Below are 23,731 nucleotides of genomic sequence, written 5' to 3'. Positions count from 1 at the left end.
CCGGTGCATGAGGGAAATGAGGAGGATAATGGCGGTAGCCTCAGCATCCACAACCCTGTCTTTGTTCCTGTCATTGCCACGAGTGCCGCTCCAAGTGAGACTTTCTTAAAGCTTACAATCAGCGGTGTCTTCAAGAATCCCGCTGAAGAGCCCTTGGATGTCGTGGACCTGGAGTTAGCCCCACCGGATTGGGACAGAAGTCCAAAGATAGGGAACAATCTATCATACATTACGCAAAACATTGGCCCCAGTACCGGCTTGTCCGATGACCCAAGTGATGCCTCACTCAAGCAAGATCAGCAAGAAACGGTTCTTCAAGACGACAGCGAGGTTGAAACAAAAGACACATCAGATGCAACTGTTCCCCACGACCCAGATCAAAGTGACCCACCCTCGCCCATCACTTCAGATGTTAAACTCTCTAAAACAGTCAATAGTCCTTTAACCCGGCCAAAGATGAGGAGCAACAATTTAAAAGTTGTCCCACCGCCCAAGCAGCAAACCAAGAAGGCGTCACCCAAACCAAGGCGATTACCGGGAAGCAGATTTGCATCACAACCGTCTTTGCCTTCAGTGGAGCAAGCAGTACACCGTGAACGAGTGAACTCTCTCCCGCTGGCAGCTAGCCCTAAGCCTACCCTCAAAAAAATCGGTCCTCCGAGTATTACAGCACAGGCTACCAGTTCAACATCTCGAAAGCCCACAACCTCAAAAGACAACATCCCCGTGGCCAGAAAAATCAGTCCACCACACGCCCCTCCTAAAAACGGTCAACGCAAGACATCCGTGCCAAGCCTGGCTTCACTTCACCCACGATCTGATAACGGTACCCCACAACGGAAAATCAGTCCGCCCAAACTACCACCACCAAAGTCAAACCCATCCCGGAAGATCACCCCACCCCGCATGCTCAGAGTGACCACACCCAGTCACATTGAGAAGCCCCAGAGAAGAAAGAGCTTGCCTGATATCATTCTGGACCACTCTCAAGCAAGCACTAGTAAACCCATCACAGTGAGCCGTCCCGTGGGTAGTCCCAAATTATCCCCTCGTCCGGTCCCGCCAAGACGCAAGATATCAGAGCCTTGCTTTCCTTCTTCCCCGTTAGCCTCGACCTCACCCTCTGATCGCCAACGGGGAGGGATCTTCTCTGATCCCCGTTACAACCCCATGATTGTCACCCCAAAGACCACCAATCCCGGGCCCGATTTGGCCAGGAAATACGCTGAAAAGTGGAGGGTTTCCGTGGACAACCGACCCCTTGCCAAACTGTCTTCCCCGGACTCCGAAGGATCGGTTACTAAGACACGTTCAAGCTTCGACGACGACGAGTATGAAAAACTGAAAAACTGTCGTTATATTAGAAGAGCTGCTTGGAATATGAACGATTATGTGCCAAATGCATAGCTATTAATTATAATTTGTATATCACTTTTATTGGGTTTGAGGTAACACCATACACTTGCCATGTAGATTTAGTTTTTTTTTTTTTCTTCAGTAGAATCTAAAGCAAGACAGTTCTCTAAAGAACAAAATATACCTGGCAAGTAGATACACACGTATGGTGTTACCGAAAACCGTTCCATTCAACGTCCAACCATATTGTTATCACTACCATTCAGCGATCAAATTTGGGATGTTTTTAAAACATTAAATATTACGCATTTGGATACCGGTACCTGGGATACCGGTACACTTTAACAAACTTTTGTGTCAATATTTGACCTGGGTCCGGGTCCTGACTAATTTCTGGGTCAGTTTGACCCGGAATCTGTGACAAAATGTCAAAGAAAGGGCTCAAACTGACTCATAATCATTAGTTATAATCTAATTTGTAACTATTTTCTAAGACAGCCTGATCCAGAAATGGGTTGGTCCCATCATGGTACCTGGAATCCTGGTAAATTCTTTCTAGACTGTACTATAAACCAGAAACTGTGATTTTTATTTGCATGTCCTAAAAACTTTGCTTTCAAATCTCTTCACCGACCATTCCAGAATAATTGTCACCAATGCTTTGATAAGTTCAATCAAGTTTGTTTGAAAACTTGATTGAATTTAATACAGGCATGATAGTTGTTACTGGGAAAAAGTAGGAAAGGGCAGTGCAAGGGCAGAACTACACAGTACATCATGATGTTTAAGCTTTATTCAGAATATTAATTTAGAATATTTACTCAGAATGTTTATTCACAATTTTTTCTGATGTTTCCAGGGGCAAACAATGGAAATCAGACTTAAGTTCGAAGAATACCATGACTGGTAATAAACTGTATTCCGTCTACATCTCAATTTTGAAGAAACAAAAAATAAACAAGCAGATTCTCACTTGAAACTTCAAAGGGCACTTCAAGCAATTGCCTCTGTTGACTTGGTGCTCCTTATTAAAGTGTTAAGGTAGAAATTTGTACATTCTTCATAGTGGTGTTATTTGATAAGGAGAAAAGGAGAAGCAACAAATTGGCAAAACTTCCGGGTTCCTTTGAAGAAAATTGTATTATATTGTAAAAAGAAGATTTGTTTTTATTTGAAATTAAGTAATTAACACTGTATAAAATACCCCTTCAGATTTTTAATTATCTGTGTTCTTGACTGCTAATTTAGAAAAAGATGTTTCAGTTTTGATGGTATTTTTATCTCAGCTGCTCAGCAATTTGTTTATATTCAGATATAAATTCAGACATGGTTTTGACAGAACATGTAGTTATTTGTTTTGTTTAGTAAAAAAGCCTGTTAAAATTAATGCAATTTGTTAAAACAAATTAGACTTGCCATAAACAAACAAGTTTTATTTTGTATATTTGAAAACCCATAAATGCTTTATTATCAGATTTTGTAATATATTTACACAACTACCCAGTGTTGGTCACGCAAAGAATGTTGAAGTTATTTCTAGTTGTATAAAGCCTGTATAAATTAAAGCAATTTTATAATTTATTTGCCATATTTTTTACGCAAACATGTTTTTTGTTTGTGCCTATAATAAAGCCTGTATAAATTAATGCAACAATGAATTTGCCATCTATTTTTTATAATTTATTTGCCATATTTTTTTTACGCGAACATGTTTTTTTTTTGCCTGACGTTTCGACCCAGAGTCTTTCTCGAAGGCTAAAATGACAGCATAACGAGGCCATTTGTCGCCCTTTCTTTTGTTTACCTTATGAACTTTTAGTTGGTAAGCAGGATCCAATTTCATAGAGCTGCTAAGCACAAAAAATGTGCTAAGCATGACATTTCTTCCTCGATAAAAATTGGATTACCAGCCAAATTCCCATTTGTTGCATAGTTCTTGTTAATGTTATTCAGCCTTTGTTTGGTTATCCTGAAAATCATGTGGAAATTTGGTTAGTCCTGTTTTTATCAAGAAAGAAATTTCATGCTAAGCAAATTTGTTTGGTTATCCTGAAAATCATGTGGAAATTTGGTTAGTCCTGTTTTTATCAAGAAAGAAATTTCATGCTAAGCAAATTTGTTTGGTTATCCTGAAAATCATGTGGAAATTTGGTTAGTTCTGTTTTTATCAAGGAAGAAATTTCATGCTAACCAAATTTTTGTGCTTAGCAGCTCTATGAAATTGGGCCCGGTTTACAACAGCTAACTATATTTCCTGATCATCAGATACTTCACGGAGGCAACGAAGGCGATTGCCTCCGTGGCCCCTGGTCATTGCCTTGGTGCCCTTGAAATGCTACAGTACAAATTTACAATTTTCCTCATAGGGTGACCTTAACCAAGGAGAAAATGCCTTGGTGCCCTTGCCCTGTCAAAAGCGAAGCATACAGGCCTGATCAGATCTTGCATGAATTTGCATTATTTCTAACCCAGGGTTGGTACAAAAGAAACCCTGTGTGTGTTTATGAATCAACGCTGGAATAATGCCTCGGGGCTTCTGCAATATACATTTATAAACACTCAATTATAAACGTCATAAATAGTATTGGGTCGAGGTCGGAGATCGTATACTTATTATCATTATCGTTTACACATTTTTAAAGGTACGGTTTGGTAACTACTTAAAATATGTATTAACATAAAAATTTACTTGGTTACGAGCAATGGAAAGCTGTCGACAGTATAAAACATTGTGAGCAACGGTTACCTCTGAAGAAACGTAGTTTTTGAGAAAGTGGTAATTTCTCACTCAAATATTTGAATGCATAAAGCCTTTCTTAGGCATCGGTTAAAAGCGTACAAATTTGTGCAACACGGTTATTTTTTCTTTATTTATCTCACAACTTCGACGACCAATTGAGTTCAAATTTTTCACAGGTCTGTTAATTTATGCAAATGTTGGGATACACCAATTGAGAAGACTCTCTCTAGAGGCGGTGGACACTATTTGGAAATTATTGTCAAAGACTAGCCATCACAGTTGGTGTATCTCAACATATGCATATATAAGATAACAAACCTGTAAAAATTTGAGCTCAATCGGCCATCGAACTTGCGAGATAATAATGAAAGAAAAAACTTCGTTGTCACAAGAAGTTTGTGCGTTTAGATGGTTGATTTCGAGACCTCAAGTTCTAAATCTGAGGTCTTGAAATCAAATTCGTGGAAAATGACTTCTTTCTCGAAAACTATGGCACTTCAGAGGGAGCCATTGTGTTTTATACCATCAACCTCTCCCCATTACTTGTCACAAAGAAAGGTTTTATGCTAATAATTATTTTGAGTAATTACCAACAGTGTCCACTGCCTTTAACAATATTAACATCAGTTCTCCAATGCCTTTAAAGCTGACGACAATCGGAACAAAAGTGTCAATCGTACTTTCTCTGGGTCACTTGAATAAGCTTTTCGTCTCTTATATTTTTTTACAGTCCAATTTATTATACAATCCAGTTTATTTAGTCACGGCATAGAACCGTCCAGGCCCATACGTTTGGCATGAGCTGTACTTTCTTTAGTTAGTGACAAGGATAGAGAAAAAAAGGTCTCATCACCCATATTGCATTCATTGTTTGTAAACTTCATGTAAACAATTTATGGTACTTTTATTTATTAATGGCAAATCTCATTCAAAGAGTGCCATCACCGGATCAGATTTTACCAACTGAGTTTGGCAACAACAGTTTGAAAGCCAAGATATAGCGCACTTTCCTTTAGATTGAAAAAGTTGAGCAAAAAAAAAGGTTTCATCACCCAAGTTATATTTTTGTCTGCGTATTTTACGCTAATTTGTTTTCGATAATATCAAACATTGCTAAAATCTTCCTAAAAGAGCGTGACCGGATCATCAATTGAGTTTGGCAATAATAGTTTTAAAGCAAAGCTATATTTAGTGTTCTTTCCTTTGGATTGGAGAATAGGGTCTCATCACCATCAACCATGATACATGTCTACGAATTTTGCCCTAAACATCAAAACAATTTATGGTTTGAAGGCAGTGGATACTATTGGTAATTACTCAAAATAATTATCATCATAAAACCTTTCTTGATTACGAGTAATGGGGAGAGTTGGTGGTATAAAACATTGTGAGAAACAGCTCCCTCTGAAGTGACGAAGTATTCGAGAAAAAAGTAATTTTCCACGAATTTGATTTCGAGACCTCAAGTTTAGAATTTGTGGTCTCGAAATCAAGCATCAGAAAGCACACAACTTCGAGTGACAAGGGTGTTTTTTCTTTCATTATTATCTCGCAACTTCGACGACCGATTGAGCTCAAATTTTCACAGGTTTGTTATTTTATGCATATGTTGAGATACAAAAGCTGTGAAGACTAGTCTTTGACAATTACCAATAGTGTCCACTGCCTTTAATACTAAAAAGATTGACACAATCTCCCTAAAAGAGATGACCGGATCAGATTGTATCAAAGTGTATTTGACAAGGCAGAGTTGAAAGCGAAGCTATATTTAGTGTGCTTTGCTTGAGCGTAAAAACAGGGGGGGGGGGGGGACACACAACATGTCTCACCACCCCATAAGGAGACTTTTTGGGACACTAGGTGGCAGCAGACATACCAGGTAAAGCTATTGTTATCGGTAATGTGCGCATGCTCAGAACGACGTTAACAATAGCAATTTACCTGGTAAGTCTGCTGCCACCTCACCCATTACGTGCTTACGAATATTGACCTTAAACTATAGAAAGCAATTTATTGTTAAGATTGGCAAAATCTCCCAATAAAGGAGTGTGAACGGATCAGATGTTATCAAGCTGAGCTTGCCAATAACAATTTGAAAGCAAAGCTATAGTGTGCTTTCCTTTATGTGTAGTGAAAAGAGAGAGAGCGAGAAACAGGTCCCACCACCTAAGTTGAACTTATTGTTTGCAAGCTTCTCCCTAACTTTTCGATGTAATCGATAGGCCTACTTTGGCAAGTCTCAAAAAAACAGTGTGACCGGATAAGATTTAATCAAACTGAGTTAAGATATTCCGTAAAATGTCCGACTCGTAAAAGTGAAAGTGACCTTTTGATGACCAGGGCCGAATTTCATAAAGCCTGTAAGCACACAAATTTGCTAAGCAAAGAAAAGTTTTGCTTAACATAGCCAGGTTACCTGCCAAAATTACATTTAGTTTAAGTTGTTGTGACTTGTGCACCATGCATTTCTTTGCTAAGCAGGATGAGAAACTTTGCACGGTGAAGTTTTTAAAGCAATGGATACATTTGGTAGGTGTCAAAGACCAGGGATCTCACTTGGTTTATCTCGACATAAATATGCACAAAATATTGAACCTGTGAAAGTTTGAACTCAATTGGTCGTCGAAGTTGCAAGATAATAATGGAAGAAAAAAAACACTTTTCACACGAAGTTGTGAGCTGTAAGATGCTTGATTTCGAGACCTCAAAATCTAATTCTGAGGTCTGGAAGTCAAATTCAAATATTTAAGTGGCAAATTACATCTTTCTCGAAACTACATTTCTTTAGAGGGAGCCGTTTCTCATACTGTTTTATACTATCAACAGCTCTCCATTGCTCGTTATTAAGTGAGATTTTATCATAGAGCTATATAATAGCTCTATGGTTTTTATGCTAACATGTATTTTGAGTAATAACCAATAGGGTCCAGCCGTCGACGGCAGTGCCTTTAAAGGCAGTGGACACTATTGGTAATTGTCAAAGACTAGCCTTCACAGTAGGTGTATCTCAACATATGCATAAAATAACAAACCTGTGAAAAATTGAGCTCAATCGGTCATCGAAGTTAATAATGAAAGAAAAATAACCCTTGTCACACGAAGTTGTGTGCGTTTAGATGGTTGATTTCGAGACCTCAAGTTCTAAATCTGAGGTCTCGAAATCAAATTCGTGGAAAATTAATTCTTTCTCGAAAACTATGGCACTTCAGAGGGAGCCGTTTCTCACAATGTTTTATACCAGCAACCTCTCCCCATTAATCGTCAACAAGAAAGGTTTTATGCCAATAATTATTTTGAGTAATTACCAATAGTGTCCACTGGCTTTAACTAAGAGAGGTTTGCGATGCACCATGTGAATTTCTATTTTTACCAAATTGTTTCCGTCACCCAGAGTGTATGGTTCTAGTTGCACCATACGTAACTGTACAATTAATTGCTTCGTTGATAATCTAAAAATGTTATTACTAAATAGTTTATATGATAATGATTAGATTAATTCAGTTAGTCATACACAGCTGGTAGGTAATAAGCCTCCGCCTGCCACAAAGAAATATAACAATAAGCGTTATTTATACATAAATATTTATGACTTTTGTCGAATCAAATCTCATATCAATACACATCCGGTATTGTGCTGGCTTACTGTAAACAACTATTGCGTGTGGACCTCGACACTAGATGGCAACCGCACCAATCAATTCATGCAATGCAAGTACAAAACAGAAACTAATCACAATTGACGGCAATTCAATGAGTCTAAATGCATCAACATGTTTTCCCGCCCGGTTCATACTTCATGCGAACACGAATTCGAAGCGAATTTGACGTCACACACTCCTTTCGCAGCGATTATTCGCAAGGGAGTAGAGCAGAGGGCAACTGCTGCGAATTGCCCGTAGCGAATTTGTGACGTCAAGATTCGCTTCGCATTCGCATTCGCAGGAAGTATGAACCGGGCTTCATTATAGTGTTGTTTCATCGTTTGCCTTTTGTTTGTATTCAAATGGATTTGAACCATTTTAAATTATGATTTGCAAATTTAGTACAGCACCAATAAGTTCTTCAAACCCCAACTCCAACAGGACTGCATGTGTATTTAAAGTAAAACATAATCAGAATAAACTGAGATCTGACTGCCGTTTAGTGTTCGTCTCTGATTTAAATTTTAGCAAAATCCTTTTTAGGATATAACTTTAAAAATTCTATCCTCACAGACAGGCCCGATTTGACATGACCTCTGACCCTTGGCCTCTGAATATCCAGTTAGAAAACACTCTACATAGGCTTGTGCAGAAAAACTCTGCGGTATACAGTGTAAACACACTAATTAGCATTAACAACAAATGTAATATTAAGTTGGGTTTTTGTGTCAAACTGTCCCTTCAGTATTGGAAACGGTATGAGCTTTGCAAATCATTTGAAATCAACATTACAACCGAGTTATTCGTTCGGTATGGCATACGTGTAAATCTGACATGGGCGGGCATAGGTTAAAAAAAACATCGGCGGGGCATAGGTGAGGAAAAAAAAAACCTCGGCGATGAAATTTTGTCACGAAACAAGTTGTCATCATTAGCCATTATACTACGATAAGCCTGATTACTAATGAGTTTCCCCCCTCCAATGTGGACTAATAGAACTCTTATCGAACAAACAACCCACTTCAGCGAGCTCTTAACTGATAGCCCGCGCCGTCTGAAAGCTCAATAAGCCCGCTCAATTTATTACTGTGTTCGCTGGAGAAGTCTTTGGTGTAAAATGGTCGTATCTTTTTTTATTAGTGGTTATAATGACATTATTTCGAGTAGGGTCACTGATTTACCAGATTCGTATAATTATTATCTAAAGTATTTTGATTACTATGTGACGTAGTAGGCAATGTTCAACTGCACTGATAATGACATTGTTCATTGTTAAAAAAATACATTTCTGTGTCGCAACTCAGTGGTTGTTGGCTGTACAGATAAAAGTAACCCCGTGAAAGAAAATGGAGGAAACTTTGTTTGGCATGGCTCAAGTAGCGACAGCATCCTCCAGTGTGGTTCCTGTTGAACTACCAGACATCCATGTTACAGATTGCCTAAACGCAAATGGCAAAAAGGTAACCATTAAAAAACTGGGGAGGACCGTGGAACCACGAGAGTGTTGGACGGGCAGATCGCTTTTCATCCGGGCAGATGAAACCAAGATATCCTCGGTGGCGAAACGTCCGGGATGTACGCCACCATCGACATCCCCATCGTATCTAAGGAGTCCATCTAGTCGATCTTCACCCCGATTGTTGAGGAGGGCTGACTCTACAACAAACTCGGGTCATATTCACTCGGAATCAACACCAGGCATGAGCTATGCACGCAGATACTCAAGCCCAAACATTTCCCCTGCTACTTTCAAATCTTCCGCAAAGCAGACTTCATCTTTACCGGGAACTCCCCAAAGCCACCGCCATCAGGAGCCTCAGATTTCATGCAGTTTTCCCATGAGTGAGGGGAGGGAAGCAATATCCCCTCGTTCTCAAAGTCTCAACGCTAACTGTTTCGGCCGTAAGCCTCACACTGCTTCTGATAGCCAACGACCACTATCATCACTAAAATCTACCAAGCAAACCAAACTGCAGCCGAGTTTCAAATCAGTCTTCAACGATCTGGACATGAACCCCGTCATAATTTCCCCCCTGCAACTCCCAACATCACCAAATAACATGCACAAGCGCGAGATTGGATTCGAACTCCGGCACCGTGTCATGCGAAGAGCGTGTAGGCTGAGTGATTTGTCCACGGCAACGGCACCAGAGGATCCCGGGACGCGCCACCAGCAGAAACGCTCCCCGGAGTTCGAAAGTCAAGCACCAATTGAAGAGAAGAACTCGTGCGTCGTGAAGGACATCAAACCTAAAAGTCTTGAGGAGCAGTTCAAAGTTCTTCAAAATTGCCGGTATTTGCGAGGCCCAGTTGATAACCAACTGTGATCTGAATTAACTCTGTTTGTACCTAATTTAATATAAATAATATCTTTACAATGGCATTGATTGTTACCGATTACTGTCGATACTGTCGATGATTTTTGAAAAGTTGAAAAGCGTTGTTTTCCTTTTTAGCCACAGCTTGGTAGCATTGCTTTGTTAGCAAAGTGGATCAGTGTGATAAAGGTGTACTCCCTAACCTTTTGTTTAAAGGCAGTGGACACTATTGGTGATTACTCAAAATAATTATTAGCGTAAAACCTTTCTTGGTGACAAGTAATAGGGAGAGGTTGATGGTATAAAACACTGTGAGAAACGGCTCCCTCTGAAGTGCCATAGTTTTCGAGAAAGAAGTAGTTTCCCACGATTTTGATTTCGAGACCTCGAGGTCTCGAAATCACCTATCTAAACGCACACAACTTCGTGTGAAAAGGGTATTTTTTCTTTCATTATCATCTCGCAAGTTCGATGACCGATTCAGCTCAAATTTTCGCAGGTTTGTTATTTTATGCATTTGTTGAGATACACCAACTGTGAAGGCTAGTCTTTGACAATTACCAATAGTGTCAAGTGCCTTTAAGTAAAAGGACACATCTTTGTTTAACCCAACCAAGCTTGAACATCACATATCATAAAATAAATAAATAAATTAAAAAAACGCTGTCCAAAGTTACAGCTTCGGCAGAGTTCTGAAAATGCAAATATTAGGCAATATTTTCCACTGCATGCAGCCAGCGGTCATATGATACGGCCTTTATATGACAATTTTTGCCTCCATATGCACGACAAGAGTGTGTATTATTTTGTGGAAAATGTTTCCTTATCGCTAGTTGTCGCTGCTTGCTCGGGATACATCCAACTAAAAAGGGGAGAAAACAGAGCGTCGGCATAACTATTTTTTTGTAGGCAGGCCCTCAAATCTTACACATCATACTTTTTTTGTGATCCCAACAAAAGGGATACAGAGTAAAACATTTGCCCACTTGTGACCTTGGGGTTGTTGACTTCCAACTAGAGGTTTTTATGATGGCATAGGCCCTGACATAAATGGTCCTTATCCGAGAGGTGTAGGGAAAATGTTCAAGATTGATGATTGGATGTTGGAAAAGTTACACCGGTGAGGGGGTGATTCATATTGAGGGAGAATAACTCGACGGGCCTTGGGACTCCCCACACGTCAAATTGAGCAGAGGATACAAGTTCAAGAGTCAAAAGATATTTTCTCCTTTGCTGTCAAAAGCTGTGAGACTTCGAAATAAAAAAGTGTGTTTTGTTCTGTTGAATATAAACAAGTTACACTGTTTTATTGTTATTTTCAGTAATAATTAGTGGTGTGCCACAAGCTGCTGTGCGCCACAGTCAAATACCGCCCTCTTTTGGCCGACCGAACAAACACCATCATCTGATTTTGGATAGGGCGTTATTGTACAAATCATCCCAAATCTGAGAGAAAATCTACCATGTGTCGCATTGTAAATTAACTGAGATAATCCAGAAATTGTCCCAATAACTGTGTAGAGTTACCAGCATTTGCGTCTTGCAAACAGGGAGATTTTTTATTCAACAACAGAGAGATATTACGAATTGCAACAACATGACGGAGGGAAAGTTTTAATGTTATGGGAGATTGTCAAATATGTTCGACACAGAAAAATGCAACCATATCGTTTTTGAAGGAAGTCTTTTTGAAATGGATGCACCACATAGTATTTGTCTGTTTATAGCTCTTCACTCTTGGTGCAGGCCGAGTTTATTGCAATTGTCAGTGTCACAGATGGAGTGAAAGCTTTGCGATTTTGTTATAATTACACATCAACGTCGATCAGGTCAGCAAGTAAACATTCAGTTGCAGAATTGAAAAGCGACAAACCTACAGGACTTATACCTTGCTGGCAATTAAATTTGGATGTGTGCTTCGGCGTGAACTTTTAAAAATATCCAAGGAAATAAACATTTTTTTATTATTTTTTTTTAGTTTGAAGGGAGAGAGAGACTGCTAAGTTAAATTGAAAGTTGCTCTTCTCACGATGATGTGTTAGGCTCAAAAGGCACTGGACACTATCGTTGATTACTTAATGCATTTGTTAGCAAAATAGTCTGTTCAATGAGCAATAGAGAGCTGTTGGTAGTATAAAACAATGTGAGAAGTAACATAGTTTCTGAGAAAGAGGTAATTTCTTACTCAAATATTAAAAGACTTAAGGCCTGAAGCCTTTTACTAGGCAAATGGAAGCAAACATCCTGATGTCATTTGAGAGCTGTTGGTTATAGTATAAAACATTGTGAGAAGTAACATAGTTTTTGAGAAAGAGGTAATTTCTTACTAACTATTAAAAAACTTCAGGCCTGAAGCCTTTAATTAGGCAAATGGAAGCAAACATCCTGAAGCCCTTTGTTAGGCATATGGAAGCAGACAAACTTGTGCAACAAGGGTGTTTTTTGCTTTCACTATTCTTTATTATACTTTCATTATTGACCAATTGAGTCCAAATATTCTCAGATTTGATATTTAATACATATGTTGAGATACACCGAGTGAGAGTACACGATCCCTTGACAACTACCAAAAGTTTCCAGTGCCTTTAACCCTTTTGCCTAACAAAGGGCTTCAGGATGTTTGCTTCCATTTGCCTAATTAAAGGCTTCAGGCCTGAAGTCTTTTAATAGTTAGTAAGAAATTACCTCTTTCTCAAAAACTATGTTACTTCTCACAATGTTTTATACTACCAACAGCTCTCAAATGACATCAGGATGTTTGCTTCCATTTGCCTAGTAAAAGGTTTCAGGCCTTAAGTCTTTTAATGTTTGAGTAAGAAATTACCTCTTTCTCAAAAACTATGTTACTTCTCACAATGTTTTATACTACCAAGAGCTCTCTATTGCTCATTTAATAGACTCTTATGCTAACAAATATATTGAGTAATTACCGATTGTGTCCAGTGCCTTTTAAGTCTAACACATCATCGTGAGAAGAGCAACCTTCAATTTAACTTAGCAGTTTCTATCTCCCTTAAAGGCAGTGGACACTATTGGTAATTACTCAAAATAATTATTATCATAAAACCTTTCTTGGTGACGAGTAATGGGGAGAGGTTGATGGTATAAAACATTAGGAGAAACGGATCCCTCTGAAGTGCCATAATTTTCGAGAAAGAAGTACTTTTCCACGAATTTGATTTCGAGACCTCGTATTTAGAACTTGAGGTCTAGTCTCGAAATCAACCATCTAAACGCACACAACTTCGTGTGACAAGGGTGTTTTTTCTTTCATTATTATCTCGCAACTTCGAATAAAGGATTAAACTGCTTATTTTTCCCATGAACCGAACTCAATATTTGACATGAATACACCCCACGTTGTCCTGATAACACTTGACATAACCTGCTTTTGGCATCCTCTCAATTCCGTTAAAAAAAAAGTTAAGCTCTTTTAATCTAAGAAAAAGCCATTGATCTAAACCCTAGTAAATAAGCAGTTTAATTTCGACGTTAAAAGGAAGGTATTTACGTTGTGGTAATCACTCTTACAACTAATGACCACTCATCACAAAATTACTTTTTTTAGAAGTGCAGCAGCTTTCGACAGTGTGGTTACGGAAAAGTATATTATATCAATAAAAGTTTTTATTGCCCACCTTCAAATTTGAAGAATCGTTACTGGCAGTTACGGCAGCTTTGCTGCTTAAAGGCATTGTAAAACATTACTGAACGTAAACCTTAATTATAAAGGGCACTGCGGAGAGCTGTTGACATTATAAAACTTTCGAGGAGGCTACTGTAGTTTTAAAAACACTGACACTATTGGTAATTGTCAAAGACCAGTCTTCTCACTTAGTGTATCTCAACATAAAATATGCATAAAATAACAAACCTGTGAAAATTTGAGCTCAATCGGTCGTCGAAGTTGCGAGGTAATAATGAAAGAAGAAGAACTATGTCACACGAAGTTGTGTGCTTTCAGATGCTTGATTGCGAATTCTAAATCTGAGGTTTCGAAATCAAATTCGTGGAAATTGCTTCTTTCTCGAAAACTACTTCCTTTCAGAGGGAGCCGTTTCTCACAATGTTTTATACTATCAACAGCTCCCCATTACTCGTAAGCAAGAAAGGTTTTATGCTATTTTGAGTTTGAGTAACTATACCAAAAGTGTCCACTGCCTTAAAACCAGTTCTTGTCAGAAAAGTTTGGCCTACCCGAATTCCGAAAATCTGCTCCGCGGCAGTAGAATAAATATCAAGTCAAGTTATCAAAGATCAAAATCTACATAAAGAACGCAGTCACAGAAAAATCAGTAAAAACAGCTGTTGAAAACTGCTCAACCAAAAGGTTATGGTGATGCAACAACAAATTGAGGCCTGACGTTGACAGAGAAATTCCCGAAGCCCTCAACAAAGACGATCTGCTGTACGAGTCAAAACGTCGGCCATTAACCTCTTTTTTGCAAAACTGTGACAAAAAAATCAAGCTAGGTTGTGTACATTGTACAATGGCTGTATGGTTACCAATGACAACAACTATCAAAAACACTATTAAGAGTTAAAATGGTATAATTGGAATTTCCCCATTTTGATTTTTTTTTTATGAAGATACAACCGCAGTTGCACGAGCAAAATATAGAGTAATGTTCAATGAAAAACCAGAGATAGTCATTTTTCTCAGGAGCCATGAATCATGAAACTCAGGCGAATATGCAAGGAGACCTATCCATCAAAATGTAACCCGGTGTGCCACGCTATTTTAGTATAGGTTATCAATCTCTTTTGAAATGTGTTGTTTGACCCAATCAGCCACTGGCATCATAAATCCCAACAATAACAGGTTTCACCCTACGGGTCAACTCACTGGGTTGCAACCAACATAAGAACTTTGACTGAAAATTTTACGAGCTTGCTTCTGAATTATGGTTGTATTTTGCCCCCGTTAATAGCGGCCAGCGGGCAACCCGGTCATACGATGCAATGAAGACAGGATCCTCGCACTGTTATTCCCTATTATCGACTACAAAATCAGGCCCTAACCTAAAGGTTTTGAAAACCTAAAAACACTTTTGCCGTTGACGGCGCGCGTGATAGGACAATGTTGCTGACGTCATTTGTGGGAGTTTGCTGCAACAACGCGGCTTTACAAATTGGAGCTCCCAACTATGACGTTTTTCGCAAATCTCCCAGAAAAGCGATGGATAAGGGTATTCGAAATGATTGTTTTGTTTACACAATTAAAACCTATTTATAATCATATGACTCGATTTCCTTATTCGTTGAAAACATTTCAAATGAAATTCACGACTTGACATTTTCACATTGAAGTAATGCGGTTGTGGAAAGAAAAATATCAGTTTTTATTCCAAAACATTCAATACAATTGTGTATTCCAATAACGGATTATTCTTCCTGCATTCGATGACCATAAGTGCTCCGGTTTTTCGGCAATGTGACCCGAACATTTCACAGGTTAAAGGAACACGTTGCCTTGGATCGGTCGAGTTGGTCTTTGAAAAGCGTCCTGTAACCGTTTGTTGTAAAATTAATATGGTTAGAAAGATGTTGTAAAAGTAGAATACAATCTACACAAATATGCCTCGAAATTGCGTGGTTTTCGTTTTACCTCGTCTACAAACACGGTCGGCCATTTATGGGAGTCAAAGTTTTGACTCCCATAAATGGCCGACCGTGTTAGTTCGCGACGCAAAATGAAAACCGTGCAATTTTGAGTGATAGTTGTGTGGATCATTATATTCTACTTTTAAAACATCTTTCTAACCATATGCATTTCATAACAAACGGTTTCAAACGCTTTTCATAGACCAACTCGTCCAATCCAAGGCAACGTGTTCCTTTAACTTTATCGTATATATTATATTTATCAATTGGATATGATTAAATTTAAAAAACCGAATGGTTAGAAACACAAAAGGTAGCTAACTTTAATACTTTGCCTAAACAGTGTTGCACTTAAGACCGGTATACACACTCAAGACCAAGACCAAAACCAGCATATCCAAGACCAAGGGGGAGACCTAAAACACCTCCTTTAAAACAGCGCACAATATTGCATACTGAAATATAAATTGTTGTAGGCCATTCATTCATTTTCAGAAAACAGTCCCATTCACCCATTTTCAGAAAAAAAGTATCAGTGCCTTCTCAGAAATTTTGCTTTCAATAAAATACGATGACGTCTAAAAGGGTCAAGGTGATTCAGGTATAGGGGTGTTCAAGACCGATTGGAATAGTTTTGTTTAGGTCACGCAGAACAAAAATATTGTCTAGGGGTTCTGACCAGTGTGGATATTAACCTCCAGCCATGCGGGTCCATTTATTATTTTCCTACCAAGAAAAAGTTGGTATCCACCGGCGAGTAGTGACGCAGAACGACATGAGCCAATGATATTTTGTTGACAGCTGCCAGGGGTGCTTTTACCCAGTGAACTCCCAATCCAACGCGGGAGAAGGGGGTCAGCATTGATAACTACAATTTCTCTTGTCTGTTTTGTGTTGAACACGAATTGCGGCTCTCATTCTGTGGCTTTGTGGAAGTGCAATCAGGTTAAACCCCCGCGTGTTTAGATCAATGTGGGTATCGGGACCTGGATCAATGCAATATTGAATCAAATACCCATTCATTGATCGTGGAACTGTGCGATCGAAAAGATTACATGCGTCTGAAGGGTCGGAAGATGAAACTGCATTTGCATTTATGCATCACCCTCTATCACTACCAACAACTTCGTCCCAGCAGAGGACATGTTTACACGTGTGAAACATGGACGTCAAGTCATGGACTCGTTTATCGTTACCTCCAAGGTGGAATAAATTGACGGGAAAGGTGGCAAAATTTACGCCGTGAAGGAGCTTCAATTACACGGGGAGATTTCCTGCAGAGTTTGATCAAACACCGAGAAAGGAAAACAATACCGGAAAAGTAGTGCGACAACCGCTGTTTCTAATTTCAAGCTCACAGGACATCATGGAGACTTTTCATGAAAATCACACAGATGTGATTATTAACTCAAAACAACATTATTTCAAGAATATCGTAGCGGGTGACGACGGGTATAGCCTTGAATGTGATTCGAATCCCAGGAAGGGGACTTTTATCTCCGGAGAGTTGATAATTGGAAATGCTCCGGGGATTCGCTGCGTGTAAATGGATTCTTACATGAAAAGTACTGTCAATAAGGTACATTTCGGTAACTTTTAAATATACCTGAACCTTATTGATATGAAAGTAGTGATACGAACAAAATGATGCAGGTGTTGAGTTTCGCCTGTCTTAACCACTCGATTTAACCATTGCTCTATGATCTACTCAAGAGCCTTCCTCAATGATTCAATAGCATTACTTACTATGTTACTAATGGTCAGTACGGCGCCATCTTCGATCCATTACAAAAGGCGGACCCCAAGCCTGTATAAATCTCGCTAATGGACTAGATTCTTTCATACAAACAGTGTTTACAAACATTTGAGTGATTTTCAATGCAAAACCCGCAGACACCATACGAGGATATTATAATACCACTAGACATGTCGTCTCTATCGGTGAAAGCAAAGCATGGGACGGACCCAACAATGCAGTTGTCCCCATCAATGCGACGCAAAGTAGTGAACCCAATGTATACACTTGATATGAATCGAGCCAAGACAGTCAACAACATTGAAGAGCAACAGCTGAGCAAGAAACTGAAAGACTTGGAGAAACAGCAGAACAAGATGAGATCGGATATGCTGCAAATGAAGGCGAGTTTACTCCCTGAGATCACTGTGACATCAGCATGGGGAGATAAAAACACCAATGCTGGTGGGTTGTTGACCGGTGACGCCTCGTCAGAACGCACCCGTAAACGAAGCGGGTCTCTACCCCCTCTCATCACCAGTCCAGAGACGGAGAAAGCCAGGCTGGGTGGCTCATCATCAGAAACCACCTCATCAACCAAATCCTTGATTGCCCCGACTCCACCGGCACAACCCATTCACCGTTCCCGTTCAATGAACGAATTCGACCGGGGACGGCCGCGGGTACGGCCCAAGTCAGCCATATGCCCCGTTTCGGCAACCAGTGCCGAAGCCAGGCGCCAAAGCTTCCAGACCTCCAAAAGCGCCAACTCATCAGTTGAAAGCCTCCCATCGGAGCTGTCTCGCAATAAAGCTGGCTCTAACCCAACCATCATCGGAGACAGTGGATCACATGAGGATGTAACAACAGGGAAACAACGCACAAAATCAACATCTGCTCTTTTACCACTCAGAAAAGCTAAAAGTACCTCAAACCTCGCTAAAGTCCGTCGTGCAACGGTTGACTCTGCAGAATTACCCATTAAACATGATAGGAATAGTATTTTCCGGAACTCTTCTTACAACCCGGTCCTTCTGAACCCTACTCTACCCCCATCTAAAGGGCCCAGCACATCAAATAGTCGAAGGAGGAGCAGCCAACTCCGGTTGAACCAGTTGAGCTTGGACAGTTCCGAATCACCCACTGCCAATAGCTTACCGTCCCTCGAGGCACAGTTTGAACAACTCAAAGCGTGTAGATATCTTCGTGTGCCATCGGATGAGAGTGATTAACAATATCGTAAACATTCATTTAACAACTGTAAATATTACAAATTAATGCTGTTTTTAAATTGCCTTAAAGCTGCACAATTTTTGGATGAATCCAATCTCAAATTTGTTACAAGTATGACATATTTAGGTGTTTTTAAAGACACTGGACACCATTGGTAATTGTCAAAGACCAGTATGCACAAAATAACAAACCTGTGAACATTTAAACTCAATTGGTCGTCGAAGTTGCAAGAAAAGTATGAAAGAAAAAACACACATGTTGTACAAAATAGTGTGCTTTAAGGTAGGAATAAAAGGCATCCTGCCAGAAGTCTGTTATTATTTTAGTGAGAAATTACCTCTTTCTCAAAACTGCGTTACTTCACAGGTAGCCAGTTCTCACAATGTTTCATTCTATCAGCAGCTCCCCAGTGCTCGTTTCCAAGTAAGGTTTTATGCTAATTTGGGGATTTTGGGTAATTACCAAACTAGTACAGTGCCTTTATTAACTGATGATTAAAATGAATGATGTTTCTAAATTACACGTATATAAATACATTGTACGTGTACATGTATATAATCACTAACATAAAGTTGCAGCGAAATTTGCGAACCACTCGGAATTGAAAAAGTTAAACAAAGTTCAACAATTATCGCTGTTGGCAGTTTCGTTGGTGTTGGTTCTTTGTGTTGAATATTGCAAGTTTAAAGCCCGAACCACTTACAACGATAGTCGTAAGTTGAATCTTGTAATCAATCATACAATAACATAGCCTTGCAAATACCCTTGGCTTGACGTCTATACCTATAAGGGATACCGTAGTTCAATACCGTAATTGATTGGGCTATTCAACGATGACTTGGGATAAAGCTCTTTTTTAAGAATTATCCAAGAGAGATCAGCCTTTTCAACTCGAGCCTATAATAGGATCCTGGTTTTAGACAATGTGCATCAATTAAGTTGTCTGTATTCTTACAACGGTACATGGGGCAGGTGGTGATGGAGTTGGGCATTTAGAACAACCTGCCTCTTGATGTTCGTCACATGTCATCTATAAGCCTACACTGTAAGGTTTGGGTTAAAGGCAGGGGACACTATTGGTAATTACTCAAAATAAATATTAGCATAAAACCTTTCTTGGTGACGAGTAATGGGGAGAGGTTGATGGTACAAACATTGTGAGAAACGGCTCCCTCTGAAGTGCCTTAGTATTCGAGAAAGAAGTAATTTTCAACGAATTTGATTTCGAGACCTCAGATTTAGAACTTGAGGTCTCGAAATCAACCATCTTAACGCATACAAATTCGTGTGACAATGGTGTTTTTTTTTCTCTCAAAATTATCTCGCAAGTTCGATGACCGATTGAGCTCAATTTTTCACAGGTTTGTTATTTCATGCATATGTTAAGATACACCAACTGTGAAGGCTAGTTTTTTACAATTACCAATGGTGTCCACTGCCTTTAATTTGTGTATACACCCAAACCATGGAGCTATGCCCACCCTAAACAGTACACTCCTATCGTGACGTCCGCCATACCTCAAACAGACTTACTCATAAGTTCATATAGGGCTTTTAAAGGCAGTGGACACTACTTAGTAATTACTGAAAATAATTATTAGTAAAAACCTTACTTGATTACGAGTAATGAGGAGGGGTTGATAGTATAAAACATTGTGAGAAACAGCTCCCTCTGAAGTGACGTAGTTTTCGAGAATAAGGAATTTTCAGCGAATTTAATTTTTTTCCAGACCTCAGATTTAGAATTTGAGGTCTCGAAATCAAGCATCTGAAAGCACACAACATGAAATAAGCCCGAAGTGGTGACGTCACACTAGCGGATCAGAAACAACACAATTTGTTAATGTTCACGTGTTTGCTCACGTGCAGCTAAACCTCCCTATTACCGCAATTTCACACAATGATCAAAATGTAAATAAATGAAAAATTCAATTTAAAAAGAAAAAAAAAAGAAAACAATCAATATCAACAAATACAAGTTTCACTTAGGAACTGATTTTTTGTTTTGTTTGGGGTATATGCTGAGACGACTCTTGATCAATACACGCCATTTACAAGGAACTCCAAAATATGCAAGAGCACTATAAGAAATTCATGCAAATTACACGCAAGTCACCTGAAGCTTTAGAAGACGTACTCGTACTAATTCCTTGATTGTGTCATCAAAGGCACCCCCTCCCCCCCCCCCCCCCCCCCCCCCCCACCGGCCATCTGCCACATTAATTCGTCATGTAGGGGTAAACTCCCCACTAAATATAGGGAGTAAACAGAGCGTCATCCTCGTTATTGTTTTGTAGGCCTTCAAAATGTTCTATTCTGGACAGATTTGAGTTACCGGGTAAAACAAAGTGTGTCTAATTATTGTGGCCTGGGGGTTGTTGACTTCGAAATTAAGGTATTTTGGATGACATATGGCCACGGGATAAATAGTCAAATTTGCCGGGAGACGTATGGAAATTTTTCAAGATTGATGCTCGGACATTTGGAAAATTACACTGGTTTAGGGGTGATTTTATTTGAAGGGCGGATGCATGGAGGTAGAGATAGGGTTATTTCATGGTGGAAGGGGTGGGGGCGGGTACATGACTCGACGGGCACTGGGACTCACAATTTAAAATTGAGCATCATTATGATTACTCAATGAACAAATTCCCCTCTAATTTTAAAAGCTGTGGGACTTCAACATATTTGTCGTCTATTTATGTTTTATTATTTTAAATAACACTTTGCACTGTATGAATGCTATATGAGTTTACTGAGTAGGTTATTTCATGGAGGCAGAGTTGTTATTTCTACCTCAGACTTTCCATGGTTCTACAACAATATACCGTCCGGTCTATAACCAACTTTCAGTTAAAATCATCGATCACAAACACACCATAGGTTCTATTCAACAAAGAACTCACATGACATTTTTGTTTACAAAAACCCTAGCCTCCTATTGTATCCCTGTACCATGCAAAGAATTTATGGTATTCATTTTGAAAAAATACTATCCCTTAGGCCCATGTCACACGAGGCAATTTACAGACAAGCGAAATCTACAAAAAAGATATTCCATGTTCTCATATCTTGCTGATCGTAGTACTCATGTGCTATAACAACAAGTTGTCCTGTGGCAAGCATTGCAGTTGCCTCCAAATTGCCCGTTAAAGTTGCCACGTGTTCAATGCTCTAAAAGTAGGCAGTGGACACTATTGGTAACTGTCAAAGACCAGTCTTCTCACTTGTAGTATCTCAACATATGCATTAAATAACAAACCTGTGAAAATTTGAGCTCAATCGGTCATCGAACTTCCGAGATAATAATGAAAGAAAAAATACCCTTGCCACACGAAGTTGTGCGAGTTTAGATAGTTGATTTCGAGACCTCAAGTTCTAACTTGAAGTCGTGAAACCAAATTCGTGGAAAATTACTTCTCTCTCGAAAACTATGGCACTTCAGAGAGAGCCATTTCTCACAATGTTTTATACCATCAACCTCTCCCCATTACTGGTCACCAAGAAAGGTTTTATGCTAATAATTATTTCGAGTAATTACCAATAGTGTCCATTGCCTTTAAAAGGTCATTACAACTGCTGGGATAACAACATTTTCATTTTGCAATCAGGGATCTGGTTGTATACAACAGTCAGGGAGATTAGTGTTTCATTCAACATACTTATAAGGAATACGTGTCTGTAATCAGAGAGATTATACATTAATTTGTTCACCGGAACACAGAAAGATTGTTCATTGTCAGGTAAATCTCACGGCCGCTCTTTTAATTGCAAAAACACTGGACGAGTGGCACAATTCACTCTACAAAAACAATGCTGTTTTAAAAACACTGGACACCTTTGATAATTGTCACAAACAGGTTTTTTTTCACTTATTGTACCCCAATATCATGCACAAAATAACAAACCTGTAAAAAATGTTCATCGAAGTTGGAAGAGAATATTAAAAGAAAAAAACACCATTGATACTCAAATGGGTGTGCTTTCAGATGCCTAATAAAAGGCTTTGGGCCTAATGATGTGTTTTAATATTTGAGTGAGGAATTACCTCTTACTCAAAAAACTACGCTACTTCAGAGGGAGCCGTTTCTCACAATGTTATATGTACAATCAACAGCTCTCCATTGCTCGTTACAGAGTAGGTGTTTATGCCAACACTTGTTATTTTGAGTAATTACCAATAGTTTCAATGCCTTTAATAAACCCTTCTCACCTTCAGAGTGTTAATGACAGTCAACAGAAAAACTCACCGTCTCTGGTAATCACCACCCTTTGTTTCTCTTGTTATTTTTTTATTTATTATATATTTTCATGTACATTCTTTAGAAGGTATTGTTTTTCTAAAGCAGTCTGCAGATATCACTCATGAACACAACAATTCTTGGGAAACAAATTATATTTAAAGACAGTGGACACTATTGGTAATTGTCAAAGATCAGTCTTCTCACTTGGTGTGTCTCAACATATTGTAGCGTTGACCGTGGGTTGCGTTGTACACAGTTTAACGACACAATTGAGGTACAATTAACTGCCTTTTCTGTCCGTTTCTTTGGAGGTTTACTTACACATCAAGTCATGAAATGACACGAAACAGAAACCTAAGCCAGAGAGCGCCCTCTCCGGTGAGCAGACACGATCGGCTTGTCTGGGCCACCGCGGTGCTCCGACGGGGAGTCGATCGGCACCACCGCCGCTACTACAATATGCATACAACTCATTTGAAGGGAATGCTGTGCGCGTCGCGCGTAAAGCGTGATGTGGCACAACTGTCCCCCGGCCGTTAAACTCGACCAATAGGAATGAAGAAACTGTCTTATAAGCACAGGTGCAAGCTCGCGTGTCACGCCCATGTTTCAACACGTTTTGCTGGTCATAAACAAAGTTTTAAACACACCCACGTGACGAGCTCTCCACCAATATGAATAGCGAAACTGTCTGAGGTATTTATGAATTTGAGTTATTACCGATAGTGTCCACTGCCTTTAATCTCTGGAGGCTATAATGTTTACAGTTTTATGACCCTCAGGGGTTTGTTTTAAAATGCCATTGCAGTATTCACACATGAACAGGCAGAACGAACTTTCTGAAACGACTGAAACTATTG

At 39.3% G+C, this 23,731-nt stretch overlaps 2 protein-coding genes across 3 annotated transcripts in view; one reads left to right on the top strand and one right to left on the bottom strand.

Annotated features, from left to right (window-relative positions):
- LOC139945935 (CAP-Gly domain-containing linker protein 3-like) overlaps nucleotides 1-23,731 on the bottom strand; it is an 83,977-nt gene that overhangs the window by 36,522 nt on the left and 23,724 nt on the right. The gene's annotated exons all lie outside the window — the stretch shown is intronic.
- Nucleotides 17,192-20,795, top strand: LOC139946053 (uncharacterized). The gene has a single exon (XM_071943645.1). It carries the CDS (start codon nucleotides 17,538-17,540, stop codon nucleotides 18,624-18,626), a length of 1,089 nt encoding a protein of 362 aa, XP_071799746.1. The 5' UTR covers nucleotides 17,192-17,537; the 3' UTR covers nucleotides 18,627-20,795.

This window comes from Asterias amurensis, chromosome 13 (genome assembly GCF_032118995.1).
Source record: "Asterias amurensis chromosome 13, ASM3211899v1".
Taxonomy (NCBI): Eukaryota; Metazoa; Echinodermata; class Asteroidea; order Forcipulatida; family Asteriidae; genus Asterias; species Asterias amurensis.
The sequence above is the reverse complement of the archived record's forward strand: the minus strand, read 5'-3'. Positions and strand labels throughout refer to the sequence as shown.

Coding starts and splice junctions, on each gene's coding strand:
- LOC139946053 (XM_071943645.1), top strand. CDS start 17,538: ATGCAAAACCCGCAGACACCATACGAGGATATTATAATACCACTAGAC.